A 15,141-nucleotide genomic window follows, 5' to 3' on the forward strand; every position below is an offset into this window, starting at 1 on the left:
TCCGTCTGTGTCTCTTCCTGTGTCAATCAGGGTGCCCTTGTCTACTAGCTCTGAGAGGATCTGTTTAGTTACAATCACTGGCCGACTGGAAATCTATTTCACTTCACAAAATGCCACTTCTCTTCTATCACTTTTCACTTTGAAAAGGCTATCTGATTGAATTAGAATTAGATTGATCCGTGTTTGAAATCTAGATGTCAATGTATTGTGTTTTGTAACAGTTCAATTGTGTAAAATACATTGAATGTCCAATAAAGAAGGTTGAGGCTTTTCATGGCTTTGTTTAGAGGTACTATACTGTATATGCAAGGGAACGCGTACACACATACACACAAATCCAGACACACACACACCCAGAGATCCCCCCACTCCCCACTCACACACACATTAAGCACAGTACCAGCTCAGTATTGTATCAGAGCTTTGAGAATCCTCCCCCTCCCCCTTACTCCTCCCCCTAACAGAACAGCCAATGAGCTTGATTATTATTCATGAACCACAGTAGGTGTGGTGATGTGCAGCAAGCCTGACAGAGAGAGGGGTGTGTCTCTACAAGCCCAGCGTGTGTATGAATGTGTGCTCATAGTGACAGACAGAGAGAGCGAGAGAGAGAGAGAAAGAGAGAGGAGAGAGAGAGGGAGACGAGGGGGAATGAGAGAGAGTGTGTGTAAGAGAGAGAGAGAAATAAAGAGGAGAGAGAGGAGCTGATTGCTTCTTCTATTGACAAATGCAACACACACACAACACACACACACACTCTGAGAGGACTCCCAACACAACACACACACACTCTGAGAGGACTCCCAACACAACACACAACACACACACTCTGAGAGGACTCCCAACACAACACACAACACACACACTCTGAGAGGACTCCCAACACAAGACACTTTGCTGGATCCTGGAGCTTGGAGCTTAGTATTGGTGTATCGGAGTGTGTGTGTACTGTGGTACCGCTGTGTGTGTGAGGGTGAGAGAAGAGTGTCTTTCTAAGGACACCCTGATGAAAAACGGAGCCGGGTTTTCAGGCAGAGCCCCCTGTGTGATCCTCTGCATATCTACCCTGGGGGACCCACCGCGCACCGCCGCCGCCTGTCATCTCCACGACAACTAGAATGGGCTGCAATTTGTGCTCTTTACAGAAACGGGAGGAACACTACAAGCTGCTGTATGAGATTTCACAGGTAAGTGAGACTTGACACTGTGCTAGATGTGAAATGTTTTTCACACTGGAAGATTGGAAGGGTTCCTATCTTTGCGATTTGGTGGGAACGTGTGAGGGTGTTTTCAGAAAGAGAAAGAGGATACTTTTAGATTAGAAGGCAAGCAAATGAGAGAGAAAATGAGACAATTTATTCTAAGCAGGGAGACAGTTAGTCAGGCAGGCAGAATATGCAGTATTCTCTTCAAAGAGAAAAGGGAGAGAGAAGAGAGAAGGGAGAGAGAGAATAGAGAAGGGAGAGAGAAGAGAGAAGGGAGAGAGAGAAGAGAGAAGGGAGAGAGAGAAGGGAGAGAGAAGAGAGAAGGGAGAGAGAGAAGAGAGAAGGGAGAGAGAGAAGAGAGAAGGGAGAGAGAGAACAGAGAAGGGAGAGAGAGAAGAGACACAGAAGGGACAGTTAGTTATTTCTCCTCAGCAGAAGATGTAAGGAACAAGTTCAGTAATTGTCCTCTGCTGGCTTCAGAGGGGTTCATGATGCTCTCACTGCTGCTCATCTTTCCCTGCGTGCTGTTTCCATGGGAGGATGGGATGCTGAGTACATCAAAGCACAACATATGAAATATCGCTGCCTGTTTGTGGCAGTGTGGTTTCTCTTTCCTTTATAAAACCTTTATAATCAAACAGAGTCTCTTGTAGGCACCACTAATGAGTGTCGGAGCATTAAGAGTTGAGCCCTTATCCTTTTCACAACAACACAACATGTCTAATGGCTTGGGTTGTTTTTACATCTGGTTTATTGTTTTAATGGGAAATTAGCAATTTAGTGAATGCATGATAAATTTCTTTGATTGTGCTTGAATGGAATGTCAAGAGTTTGGAACTACTGCTACGGTTCTATCGTCATTTGTTTACCAAATGGAGTTATTGACCCAGTCTTGTTCTGTTCAATGTTCTCTACCTATACCGTACATTAAATACCCCAACGCAGGCTGTGAAGTTCAAAAGAATTCAATATAAAAATAACTGACTTCATTCAAACCAATGAAAGTTGGGACTGTAGAGTCAATTCTGTAAGAATTGTTATAACCTTACAGAACTGTATAGTTCCAAGCTCTCGATGGGTTGATAAAATAGGAACGGAAGGTACCACCTGGGTGTGAATGTTATTGTTGAGTAGCAGGTATCCAGTGTTTTTGTCCTCTAAGTTTGATACAGTCTGCCACAACTATATGCCTGAGGAAGCATTTGACTCCACCCTCCTCGTTCAGTTTTCATGTCTGCTTGTGTCAGCAGAGACCCAGAACAGCACATGAGACAAAACCACTAATTGATAGAAAGAGTAACCTTGGGTTACCAGGTGTCCAAACCTATTCTTTCCCAGGGCCGGACTAACCCAGTGTTATTCTACACATTTTGTCATGAGGCTAAGAGAAAATGTTGCAGTTTTAAAGCTACTTTTCTGCAATTCTACACTTTTTTCCCCCATGAGGCAGAGATTTAAAAAAGAAAACAAAAGAATTATAGCTCATCTCATGCTTTTGTTCACATTCTGCCATGAGGCTGAGAGAAAATGTTGTAGTTTTAAATCTAATTTCCTGCTATTCTACACACTTTGCGATGAGGCTGAGAGAAAATGTTGTAGTTTTAAAATGCAGGTAGCAGATAATGGACCTTATCAGATATTTATGTAGTTGTTGCTGTACTGTACAGTCGTGGCCAAAAGTTTTGAGAATGACACAAATATAAATTTTCACAAAGTCTGCTGCCTCAGTTTGTATGATGGTAATTTGCATATACTCCAGAATGTTATGAAGAGTGATCCGAAGAATTGAAATTAATTGCAAAGTCCCTCTTTGCCATGCAAATTAGCTGAATCCCTCAAAAACATTTCCACTGCATTTCAGCCCTGCCACAAAAGTTCCAGCTGACATCATGTCAGTGATTCTCTCATTTAACACAGGTGTGAGTGTTGACGAGGACAAGGCTGGAGAATTTCCAGCCTTGTCAGCCCAATCTTTCAGACCTTGATCCCATTGAGAACTTGTGGTCAATCCCCAAGAGGCGGGTGGACAAACAAAAACCCACAAATCCTTACAAACTCCAAGCATTGATTATGCAAGAATGTGCTGCCATCAGTCAGGATGTGGCCCAGAAGTTAATAGACAGCATACCAGGGCGGATTGCAGAGGTCTTCAAAAAGAAGGGCCAACACTGCAAATATTGACTCTTTGCATCAAATTCATGTAATTGTCAATAAAAGCCTTTGACACTTATGAAATGCTTGTAATTATACTTCAGTATTCCATAGTAACATCTGACAAAAATATCTAAAGACACTGAAGCAGCAAACTTGCGAAAATTAATATTTGTGTCATTCTCAAACCTTTTAGCCATGACTGTATATCAACTAATATACATGGGTTCTAACTTCAACAATTCTTTGTAAGTTTACATTTGTACAATTTATGCTCCCTGCATATAAAAAACACGAAGACTGCCGAAAAGCCCCGAACACAAGATGGCAATTTCTATAACTCGTACGGCTGTAGGCTACTGTACATGGTGGAGGAACATAATGGCTGTAGGCTACTGTACATGGTGGAGGAACATGGCTGTAGGCTACTGTACATGGTGGAGGAACATGGCTGTAGGCTACTGTACATGGTGGAGGAACATGGCTGTAGGCTACTGTACATGGTGGAGGAACATGGCTGTAGGCTACTGTACATGGTGGAGGAACATGGCTGTAGGCTACTGTACATGGTGGAGGAACATGGCTGTAGGCTACTGTACATGGTGGAGGAACATGGCTGTAGGCTACTGTACATGGTGGAGGAACATGGCTGTAGGCTACTGTACATGGTGGAGGAACATGGCTGTAGGCTACTGTACATGGTGGAGGAACATGGCTGTAGGCTACTGTACATGGTGGAGGAACATGGCTGTAGGCTACTGTACATGGTGGAGGAACATGGCTGTAGGCTACTGCACATGGTGGAGGAACATGGCTGTAGGCCACTGTACACGATGAGCTGGTGCGCACCAAGTTACACTCCTCCCTCCGGCTGTGAGGATTTTTCGACAATATTCACAACATATTGACACAATTCCAATCTTTATGGAAGGAAAATCTCATTTCATAAATTACATGTGGAAAAACGTATTTGAGTGAACATTAGCAAGCCAGCCAGCAGCAGATGAAACAGAAAGTGAATTCTCTCCTCCCTCTCTCCCCAGGTTTTAGCTTGATTTAGGATATTTACTAGCCCATACCAGCGACTGGTGTTGTCTCTTCCCTACACCTCTCTCTCTCTCTCTCTCTCTCTCTCTCTCTCTCTCTCTCTCTCTCTCTCTCTCTCTCTCTCTCTCTCTCTCTCTCTCTCTCTCTCTCTCTCTCTCTCTCTCTCTCTCTCTCTCTCTCTCTCTCTCTCTCTCTCTCTCTCTCTCTCTCTCTCTCTCTCTCTCTCTCTCTCTCTCTCTCTCTCTCTCTCTCTCTCTCTCTCTCTCTCTCTCTCTCTCTCTCTCTCTCTCTCTCTCTCTCTCTCTCTCTCTCTCTCTCTCTCTCTCTCTCTCTCTCTCTCAGGGCACAAGGTGAAACCCAGATGCAGACACGGGAGGCAGATGGTTTGGGTCTTGATATTTATTAAACAATCCAAAAGGGGTAGGCAAGAGAATGATTGTGGACAGGCAAAAGGTCAAAACCAGTTCAGAGTCCAGGAGGTACAGAGTGGCAGGCAGGCTCGAGGTCAGGGCAGGCAGAAAAGTCAGGCAGGCGGGTACGGAAACAGGCAAGGGTCCAAAACCGCATGAGTATGGGAAAACCTCTGGTTGATTTGAAAAGCATACAAGACGAACTGGCACAAAGTGACAGGAAACACACACCAGGGATAATAAGCGACACCTGGAGGGGGTGGAGACAATCTCAAGACAGGTGAAACAGATCAAGGTGTGACACTCTCAATTAAATTACATTTCTATTTCAATAACATTTCAATTAAATTACATTTCCATTTCAATAACATTTCAATTAAATTACATTTCTATTTCAATAACATTTCAATTAAATTACATTTCTATTTCAATTCCATTTCAATTCAATTCAATTTCAATTACATTACATTTCCATTTCAATAACATTTCAATTAAATTACATTTCTATTTCAATAACATTTCAATTAAATTACATTTCCATTTCAATAACATTTCAATTAAATTACATTTCTATTTCAATTCCATTTCAATTCAATTCAATTTCAATTACATTACATTTCAATTCAATGACTTTATTGACATGGGAAACACATGTTAACAAATAAACAATCAAATGTAACAGTAATCTCTCTCTCTCTTTTTCTCTGTCTCTTTCTTGCTCTCTTTCGCTATCACTCTCTTTCGCTCTCCCTCTGTCTCTCTCTATTTCTCTCTCCCTCACTCTCACTCTGTATCTCTCTCTCTTTCTCTCTCTGTCTCTCTCTGTCTCGCTCTTGCTCTCTTTCTGTCTCTCTCTCTCTTTCTCTCTGTTGCTCTCTTTCTCTTTCTCTCTCTCTGTCATTCTCTCTCTCTCTGGCTGTCTATCTATCTGTCTCTCTCTCTAATTATCTCTCTCTCTCTCACTCTCTCTCTCTCTCTCTCTCTCTCTCTCTCTCTCTCTCTCTCTTCGCCTTAAACCACTCAAGTGTTGCTTTAGCAGTATGCTTAGGGTCATTGTGCTGCTGGAAGGTGAACCTCCGTCCCAGTCTCAAATCTCTGGAAGACAAACAGGTGTCCCTCAAGAATTTCCCTGTATTTAGCGTCATCCATCATTCCTTCAATTCTGACCAGTTTCGCAGTCCCTGCCGATGAAAACATGGTGTTCTCGGGGTGATGATGTGGTGTTGGATTTGTGCCAGACATAGCGTTTTTCTTGATGGTCAAAAGCTCAATTTTAGTCTCATCTGACCAGAGTGCCTTCTTCCATATGTTTGGGGAGTCTCCCACATGCCTTTTGGCAAACAGCAAACGTGTTTGCTTATTTTTTTCTTTAAGCAATGGCTTTTTGTCTGGCCACTCTTCCATAAAGCCCAGCTCTGTGGAGTGTACGGCTTAAAGTGGTCCAATCTCCGCTGTGGAGTTTTGCAGCTCCTTCAGGGTTATCTTTGGTGTCTTTGTTGCCTCTCTGATTAATGCCCTCCTTGCCTGGTCCATGAGTTTTGGTGGGTGGCCCTCTCTTGGCAGGTTTGTTGTGGTGCCATATTTTTTACATTTTTAAAAAATGGATTTAATGGTGCTGCGTGGGATGCTCAAAGTTCTATTTTTTGTAAATATTTTTTTGTAACCCTGGGGCCTTTCAGAGATCATGTGACAGATCATGTGACAGATCATGTGACACAGATTGCACACAGGTGGACTATATTTAACTAATTATGTGACTTCTGAAGTTAATTGGTTACACCAGATCTTATTTGGGGGCATCATATCAAAGGGGGTGAAGACATACATAGACACGCACCACTTTTCTGTTTTTTATTTCTTAGAATTTTTTGAAACAAGTATTTTTTTTCATTTCACTTCACCAATTTGGACTCTTTTGTGTATGTCCCTTACATGAAATCCAAATAAAAATAATTTTAAATTACTGGTTGTAAAGCAACAAAATAGGAAAAATGCAAAGGGGATGAATATTTTTGCAAGGCACTGTAGTCAAAGCTAAGTTTGGGTCAGTCACAGCGTTCAGGTATTCTGCCACTGTGTGCTCTCTGTTTAGGGCCAAATAACATTCTAGTTTGCTCAGATTTTTTGTTAATTCTTTTCAATGTGTCAATTAATTATTATTTTGTTTTGTCATGATTTGGTTGGGTCTAATTGTGTAACTGTCCTGGGGCTGTGGGGTCTGTGGGGTCTGTTTGTGTTTGTGAACAGATCCACAAGACCAGCGTGCTTAGGGGACTCTTCTCTAGGTTAATCTCTCTGTAGATGAAGGCTTTGTTGTGGAAGGTTTGGGAATTGCTTCCTTTTAGGTGGTTGTAGAATTTAACTACTACAATTTAACGGCTCTTTTCTGGATTTTGATAATGAGTGAGTATTGGCCTAATTCAGACCCCAGACCTCACGAGCATAAAGGGCAATGGCTTCTAAAACGGATTCAAGTATTTTTAGCCAGATCCTAATTGGTATGTCAAATTTTCTGTTCCTTTTGATGGCATAGAAGGCCCTTCTTGCCTTGTTTCTCAGATCATTTACAGCTTTGTGGAAGATACCTGTGGCGCTGATGTTTAGGCCGAGGTATGTATAGTTTGTTGTGTGTTCTAGGACAACGGTGTCTAGATGGAATTTGTATTCGTTGTCCTGGCGACTGGACCTTTTTTGTATCACCATTATTTTGTCTTACTGAGATTTACTGTCAGGGCCCAGGTCTGTCAGGGCCTAGGTCTGTCAGAGCCCAGGTCTGTCAGGGCCCAGGTCTGTCAGGGCCCAAGTCTGGCAGGGCCCAGGTCTGGCAGGGCCTAGATCTGTCAGGGCCCAGGTCTGGCAGGGCCCAGGTCTGGCAGGGCCCAGGTCTGTCAGGGCCCAGGTCTGTCAGGGCCCAGGTCTGTCAGGGCCCAGGTCTGGCAGGGCCCAGGTCTGTCAGGGCCCAGCTCTGTCAGGGCCCAGGTCTGTCAGAGCCCAGGTCTGTCAGGGCCCAGGTCTGTCAGGGCCCAGGTCTGGCAGAATCTGTGCAGAAGATCTAGGTGCTGCTGTAGGCCCTCCTTGGTTGGGGACAGAAGCACCAGATCATCAGTAAACAGTAGACATTTTACTTCAGATTCTAGTAGGATGAGGCCAGGTGCTGCAGACTGTTCTAGTGCCCTCGCCAATTCAATGATATATGTGTTGAAGAGGGTGGGGCTTAAGCTGCATCCCTGTCTCAACCCACGGCCCTGTGGAAAGAAATATGCCAATTTTAAATGCACACTTGTTTATTGTGCCCATGGATTTTATAATGTCCTATGTTTTTCCCCAAACACCACTTTCCATCAGTTTGTATAGCAGACCCTCATGCCAAATTCAGTCAAAAGCTTTTTTGAAGTCAACAAAACATGAGAAGACATTGCCTTTGTTTTGGATTGTTTGTTTGTCAATTAGGGTGTGCAGGGTGAATACGTGGTCTGTCGTACGGTAATTTGGTAAAAAGCCCATTTGACATTTGCTCAGTACATTGTTTTCACTGAGGAAATGACCAGGTCTGCTGTTAATCCAGAGGATTTTCCCAAGGTTGCTGTTGACGCAAATCCCACGGTAGTTATTGGGGTCAAATTTGTCTCCACTTTTGTGGATGGGTTATCAGTCCTTTGTTCCAAATATAGGGGAAGATGCCTCTCTCTGTCTCTCTTGCTCACTCTCTTGCTCACTCTCTCTCTCTCTCTCTCTCTCTCTCTCTCTCTGTTTCTCTCTCTCCCTGTTTCTCTCTCTCACTCTCTCTTTCTCTCGCTCTCTCTGTCTGTCTGTCCCCCCCTCTCTATCAAAGATAATTACACCAGGAGAGCAGCTTGCGCCTTGCGCGTGTGTGAGTGAGTGTGTGCAGCAGACACTAGGCTAGCCCCGCTACCTAAAAGCTGTTGCTAATGACTGTTTTCACGCTACGCTGATCGGCGAGCTCATTAAGCTATTTTACTAAACGCTCCTGTGCTTTAATTGGGACGAGAATGTCTCTTTTGTCTGCCTCGTCGGGTAACAGGAAGATTGGCCTTGTCAAACTCAGGCAGGCCAGGGCCCACGGTGGGTCCTTTGGGGCATCTCTAGGCTATAGTACGACCCAGGAAACTGGCAGCATCTGTCTGAGAAATGACAGTGAATTCCCTCTCCACTGTTCTCAGATGAAGAGTACAGATGTAGGACTGGAGGAATTCTGGTGCTGATAGCTAGAGTGACAAGATCGACTTTTATTAGAAAATGCTCTGTGTGTGTGTGTGTGTGTGTGTGTGTGTGTGTGTGTGTATTTCTGTATGTACAGTTTATCCAGTACCAGGTAATACCCCAGCACCTATAATCCAGACACAACATCGCCTGGAGTTCTCTGAGCATCAGCACCAGGCATCTTACTGAGAGAAGAGAGAGCGATAGAGAAACGTGCTACTACTCACACTGTTTAGAGGAGGAGATGGGTTCAGATATTATACAGAGGTACCTCAGGGAGATAAGGAACGAGGGAGACGGGGGATGGAGGGAGAGGAGGGAAAGAGAACAGGGAGGAGAGCGCTCCTAGCACACTAGGCTGAAAGTGTGTCAGTGTTACTGTGTGTTAGGTAGAGCACAGCAGTGAAAGGGAGGGCTTCTGTTAATCTCTCTCTTTATAGGCCTCCCTCTCCCTCACATATTCTCTCACACTCCTTCAGTCTCTATCTCCCTGTCCCACTCCTTCAGTCTCTATCTCCCTGTCCCACTCCTTCAGTCTCTATCTCCCTGTCCCACTCCTTCAGTCTCTATCTCCCTGTCCCACTCCTTCAGTCTCTATCTCCCTGTCCCACTCCTTCAGTCTCTATCTCCCTGTCCCACTCCTTCAGTCTCTATCTCCCTGTCCCACTCCTTCAGTATCTATCTCCCTGTCACACTCCTTCAGTCTCTATCTCCCTGTCACACTCCTTCAGTCTCTATCTCCCTGTCACACTCCTTCAGTCTCTATCTCCCTGTCACACTCCTTCGGTCTCTATCTCCCTGTCCCACTCCTTCGGTCTCTATCTCCCTGTTCCACTCCTTCAGTCTCTATCTCCCTGTCCCACTCCTCCCTCTCTCCCCCTCCCCCTCTCACTCTCTTTTCTCATTCTCTCTCTCTCTCTCTCTCTCTCTCTCTCTCTCTCTCTCTCTCTTTCACGCTCTCTCTGTCTCTGTCTTTGTCTCTATCTCTCTCGCTCTGTCTCTCTCTCTTTCCACTCCATCCTTTGTTTCCGATAATACACTGGTGTGAATCTCTTACCACCAGACTTCTGCCGCTATTCTACATCTTTCATGTTACATGAATAATAGTCCTTTACCCGACTAATTCAACTGTCCACCCTCCACCCACCCCCCTCTGTTATTTTCACACATTCTAACCATTTTAACACAATTCCTGTCTGGCTGACCCTGCTAGCCTCACCAGCCCTAGACGATTCATGACTGAGGTGTGAATGTTTATTGTTGGTTCTCCCTACTGGGACCGGCATTGGAAATGTATTCCTTGTCTTTTGTCCCACCAGCCTGGCATGTCTTCCTCTCTAGAGAAAACCATCCCAGTCTTCTTCTCCAGGAGGACCTGGCAGAGTCACTGGGATAGTTGTAGGTGTGTTTCAGCTGTTTATCTAGGCTCTCTTTGACCCCTGTTTTCCCAGAGAAATGGGAAAGTGTTTATCTGAAGAAAAGAAAGTGGCCACCAAACCACCACTGACCGATATACTGACAGCAACTGACTGACTGACTGACTGACTGACTGACTGACTGACTGACTGACTGACAGCAACTGACAGTAACTGACTGACGAACTGACAGTAACTGACTGACTGATTTTAACTGACCGACGAACTGACAGTAACTGGATGATGAACTGACAGTAACTGACTGGCTGATAGTAACTGACTGACTGATAGTAACTGACTGACTGACAGTAACTGACTGACTGATAGTAACTGACTGACTGATAGTAACCGGCTGACTGATAGTAACTGACTGACTGATAGTAAACGACTGATGAACTGACAGTAACTGACTGATGAACCGACAGTAACTGACTGACTGATAGTAACTGAGGGGAACTGACATTAACTGACTGACTGACTGATAGTAACTGACTGACGAAATGATAGTAACTGCCTGATGAACTGACAGTAACTGACTGACTGACATTAACTGACTGACAAACTGACAGTAACTGACTGATGAACTGACAGTAACTGACTGACTGATAGTAACTGAGGGGAACTGACAGTAACTGACTGACTGACTGACAGTAACTGACTGACTGATAGTAACTGACTGACTGATAGTAACCGGCTGACTGACAGTAACTGACTGATGAACTGACAGTAACTGACTGACTGACTGACAGTAACTGACTGCTGAACTGACAGTAACTGACTGACTGATAGTAACTGACTGATGAACTGACAGTAACTGACTGATGAACTGACAGTAACTGACTGATGAACTGACAGTAACTGACTGATGAACTGACAGTAACTGACTGATGAACTGACAGTAACTGACTGACTGACTGACTGACAGTAACTGACTGACTGACTGACTGACAGTAACTGACTGACTGACTGACAGTAACTGCCTGATGAACTGACAGTAACTGACTGACGAACTGACAGTAACTGACTGATGAACTGACAGTAACTGACTGACTGATAGTAACTGAGGGGAACTGACAGTAACTGACTGACTAACTGACTGACTGATAGTAACTGAGGGGAACTGACAGTAACTGACTGACTAACTGACTGACTGATAGTAACTGAGGGGAACTGACAGTAACTGACTGACAAACTGACAGTAACTGACCGAATAGCGCAAGGGACTAACTATCTCCCAGCGTGTTCAGGCCAGTCCATCGATATTGTCACCATATAGAGACAGATGCTCTGCCACATGCCTAGTCTGGTCAACAGCATGGAGGGGCCACTCTACCTCTGCACCTCCTACGGTGCTCACAGAGGATCAAACAGAGCAGGGGAAGCTGTGGTCAGACAGTCACATATGGTCACACAACAACCTGGCTGTAGCATTACCTCATCACAATCAACAGTGGGTTTCTGAAAGAGAGAGAGAGAGAGAGAGAGAGAGAGAGAGAGAGAGAGAGAGAGAGAGAGAGAGAGAGAGAGAGAGAGAGAGAGAGAGAGAGAGAGAGAGAGAGAGAGAGAGAGAGAGAGAGAGAGAGAGAGAGAGAGAGAGAGAGAGAGAGAGAGAGAGAGAGAGAGAGAGAGAGAGAGAGAGAGAGAGAGAGAGAGAGAGAGAGAGAGAGAGAGAGAGAGAGAGAGAGAGAGAGAGAGAGAGAGAGAGAGAGAGAGAGAGAGAGAGAGAGAGAGAGAGAGAGAGAGAGAGAGAGAGAGAGAGAGAGAGAGAGAGAGAGAAAATATATATGTGCATGCACATTTCCATAGGGCGGTGAACAATTGGCCCAGCGTCGTCCAGGTTAGGGAAGGGTTTGGCCGGGGTAGGTCGTCATTGTAAAATAAGAATTTGTTCTTAACTGACTTGCCTTGTTAAATAGGCACTGCCTCTCTGTCTCCCTCCCTACCTCACTGCCTCCTCACTGCCTCACTGTCTCCCTCCCTGCCCCCTCACTGCCTCCCTGTCTCACTGCCTCCTCACTGCCTCCCTGTCTCACTTTCTCCTCACTTCCTCCCTGTCTCCCTCCCTGCCTCCTCACTGCCTCCCTGTCTCCCTCCCTGCCTCCTCACTGCCTCCCTGTCACCCTCCCTGCCTCCTCACTGCCTCCTCACTGCCTCCCTGTCTCCCTCACTGCCTCCTCACAGCCTCCTCACTGCCTCCTCACTGCCTCCCGGTCTCCCTCCCTGCCTCCTCACTGCCTCCTCACTGCCTCCTCACTGCCTCCCTGTCACCCTCCCTGCCTCCTCACTGCCTCCTCACTGCCTCCTCACTGCCTCCCTGTCACCCTCCCTGCCTTCTCACTGCCTCCTCACTGCCTCCTCACTGCCTCCCTGTCTCCCTCCCTGCCTCATCACTGCCTCCCTCCCTGCCTTACTGCCTACTCACTGCCTCCAAGGCTCACTGCCTCCCTGTCTCCCTCCCTGCCTCCCTCCCTGTCTCCCTGTCTCCCTCACTGCCTCCCTGTCTCCCTCCCTGTCACCCTCCCTGTCTCACTGCCTCCCTGTCTCCCTCCCTGCCTCCCTCCCTGTCTCACTGCCTCCCTGTCTCCCTCCCTGCCTTACTGCCTCCTCACTGCCTCCCTGTCTCCCTCCCTGTCTCACTGCCTCCCTCCCTGTCTCACTGCCTCCCTGTCTCCCTCCCTGTTTCACTGTCTCCCTCCCTTTCTGCCTCCCTGTCTCACTGTCTCCCTCCCTTTCTATCTCACTGTCTCCCTCCCTTTCTGCCTCCCTCCCTCCCTGTCTGCATGTGTGTGTGTACTAATCTACACCTAAACCTATTCTTCTTCTACCTGGGAACCCTGGTGCGTTCTCCATCTCCCAAACTGTCAGCCACAAATGTAATCATCCATCTTCCCCTGCCAGAGCAGTTCTGTGAATGATGTCCCTGGCTCAATAAATGTGACGCACAAGAAGAAAGGTGAGGAATGGAAAACATGCCGTTTGATTGATCTGGTGTCCACCAGCAGCTAGATCAGCCTGACAAACACAGCAGTGATTTCTGAAACGGAGAGACAAGCACATTTACTGGGACGGGTACATGACAGGCAACACTTGTCTGTCTGCTGGCTTGAGTGTAACCACTGGCTTTGAACACACACACACATGCAGGGACACACATACACATGCAGCGACACACGCGCAGGGACACATACACATACACAAGTGTATAAATGTAGCAGTATAGTAAGCGTCTGGTAGCAGCAGATGTGTGCTAAAGTGCAGAGAGTCAGTGCAGGTGGTCAGTCCAGTTCAAGTGTTCAGCAGTCTGATGGCTTATAGATAGAAACTGTCTCTGAGCCTGTTGGTATCAGACCTCATGCTCCGATACCGTCAGCCCGATGGCAATGTATGATGATGTTGCGGGCGTTCCTCAGGCACTGTTTCAAGTACCTGTCCTGGATGGGTGGGAACACAGCCCCAGTGATGTACTGGGCCGTCTCTACCACCCGCTAGAGGGCCTTGGGTCGTTGGTCGGAGCAATATCCCGTACCAGGCCGTGATGCAGGTCAAGACGCTCTTGATGGTGCAGCGTTAGTATGTGAAGAGGACCCGGGCGGCATGCCACATTTCTTCAGCCACTTTAGGAAGTAGAGACGCGGTTGCCGTTTGGGAGGCACCCCATGTCTCCCGTGTGGACGGTTGCAATGTTCTGCTCTGCTGGAATACAGCTGGCCTGTAGCTGCTGATTTGATCTTTTTACCTCGTAGCCAGACCAGGGAATGAGAGAGAACAGCTGACCTGTAGCTGCTGATTTGATCGATTTACCTCCTAGCCAGACCAGGGAATGAGAGAGAACAGCTGACCTCTGCAGAGCCCTTGTCATATATCCTTCCCATGTTGATATGTTATACAAGACTGCACACTGCAGTGTGCGTGAAGGACCCGTGGAGCATATTGGATATGTTTCCATGGTAACACTTTATTTGAAAAGGCCCAATTAAATGTTTTTCTGCTAACTTGACATAGACAATACTAAATATTGATTTTAATGGGAGATTTACATTGAAATGGCAAGTTACGGTAAGACTCTAAGTTAGTAGTGGTCTGGTACTGAGAAGACCCTAAGTTAGGAGTGGTCTGGTACTGAGAAGACCCTAAGTTAGTAGTGGTCTGGTACTGAGAAGACCCTAAGTTAGGAGTGGTCTGGTACTGAGAAGACCCTAAGTTAGTAGTGGTCTGGTACTGAGAAGACCCTAAGTTCGGAGTGGTCTGGTACTGAGAAGACCCTACGTTAGTAGTGGTCTGGTACTGAGAAGACCCTAAGTTAGTAGTGGTCTGGTACTGAGAAGACCCTAAGTTAGGAGTGGTCTGGTACTGAGAAGACCCTACGTTAGTAGTGATCTGGTACTGAGAAGACCCTACGTTAGGAGTGGTCTGGTACTGAGAAGACCCTACGTTAGTAGTGGTCTGGTACTGAGAAGACCCTAAGTTAGTAGTGATCTGATACTGAGAAGACCCTACGTTAGTAGTGGTCTGGTACTGAGAAGACCCTAAGTTAGGAGTGGTCTGGTACTGAGAAGACCCTACTTTAGTAGTGGTCTGGTACTGAGAAGACCCTAAGTTAGGAGTGGTCTGGTACTGAGAAGACCCTAAGTTAGGAGTGGTCTGGTACTGAGAAGACCCTAAGTTAGTAGTGGTCTGGTACTGAGAAGACCA

General features: G+C 46.1%; 1 protein-coding gene across 1 annotated transcript in view; it reads left to right on the forward strand.

Annotated features, from left to right (window-relative positions):
• The first annotated feature begins 739 nt into the window (after positions 1 to 739).
• The window catches only part of LOC110515322 (PDZ domain-containing RING finger protein 4-like), a 73,170-nt gene continuing 58,768 nt past the window's right edge, over positions 740 to 15,141 (forward strand). Inside the window, exon 1 of the mRNA XM_036956901.1 lies at positions 740 to 1,187. Within this exon, the coding sequence (XP_036812796.1) occupies positions 1,119 to 1,187 (69 nt within the window). The 5' untranslated portion in view covers positions 740 to 1,118. The remainder of the gene's footprint in view (positions 1,188 to 15,141) is intronic.

Source organism: Oncorhynchus mykiss, chromosome 21, assembly GCF_013265735.2.
Source record: "Oncorhynchus mykiss isolate Arlee chromosome 21, USDA_OmykA_1.1, whole genome shotgun sequence".
NCBI lineage: Eukaryota > Metazoa > Chordata > Actinopteri > Salmoniformes > Salmonidae > Oncorhynchus > Oncorhynchus mykiss.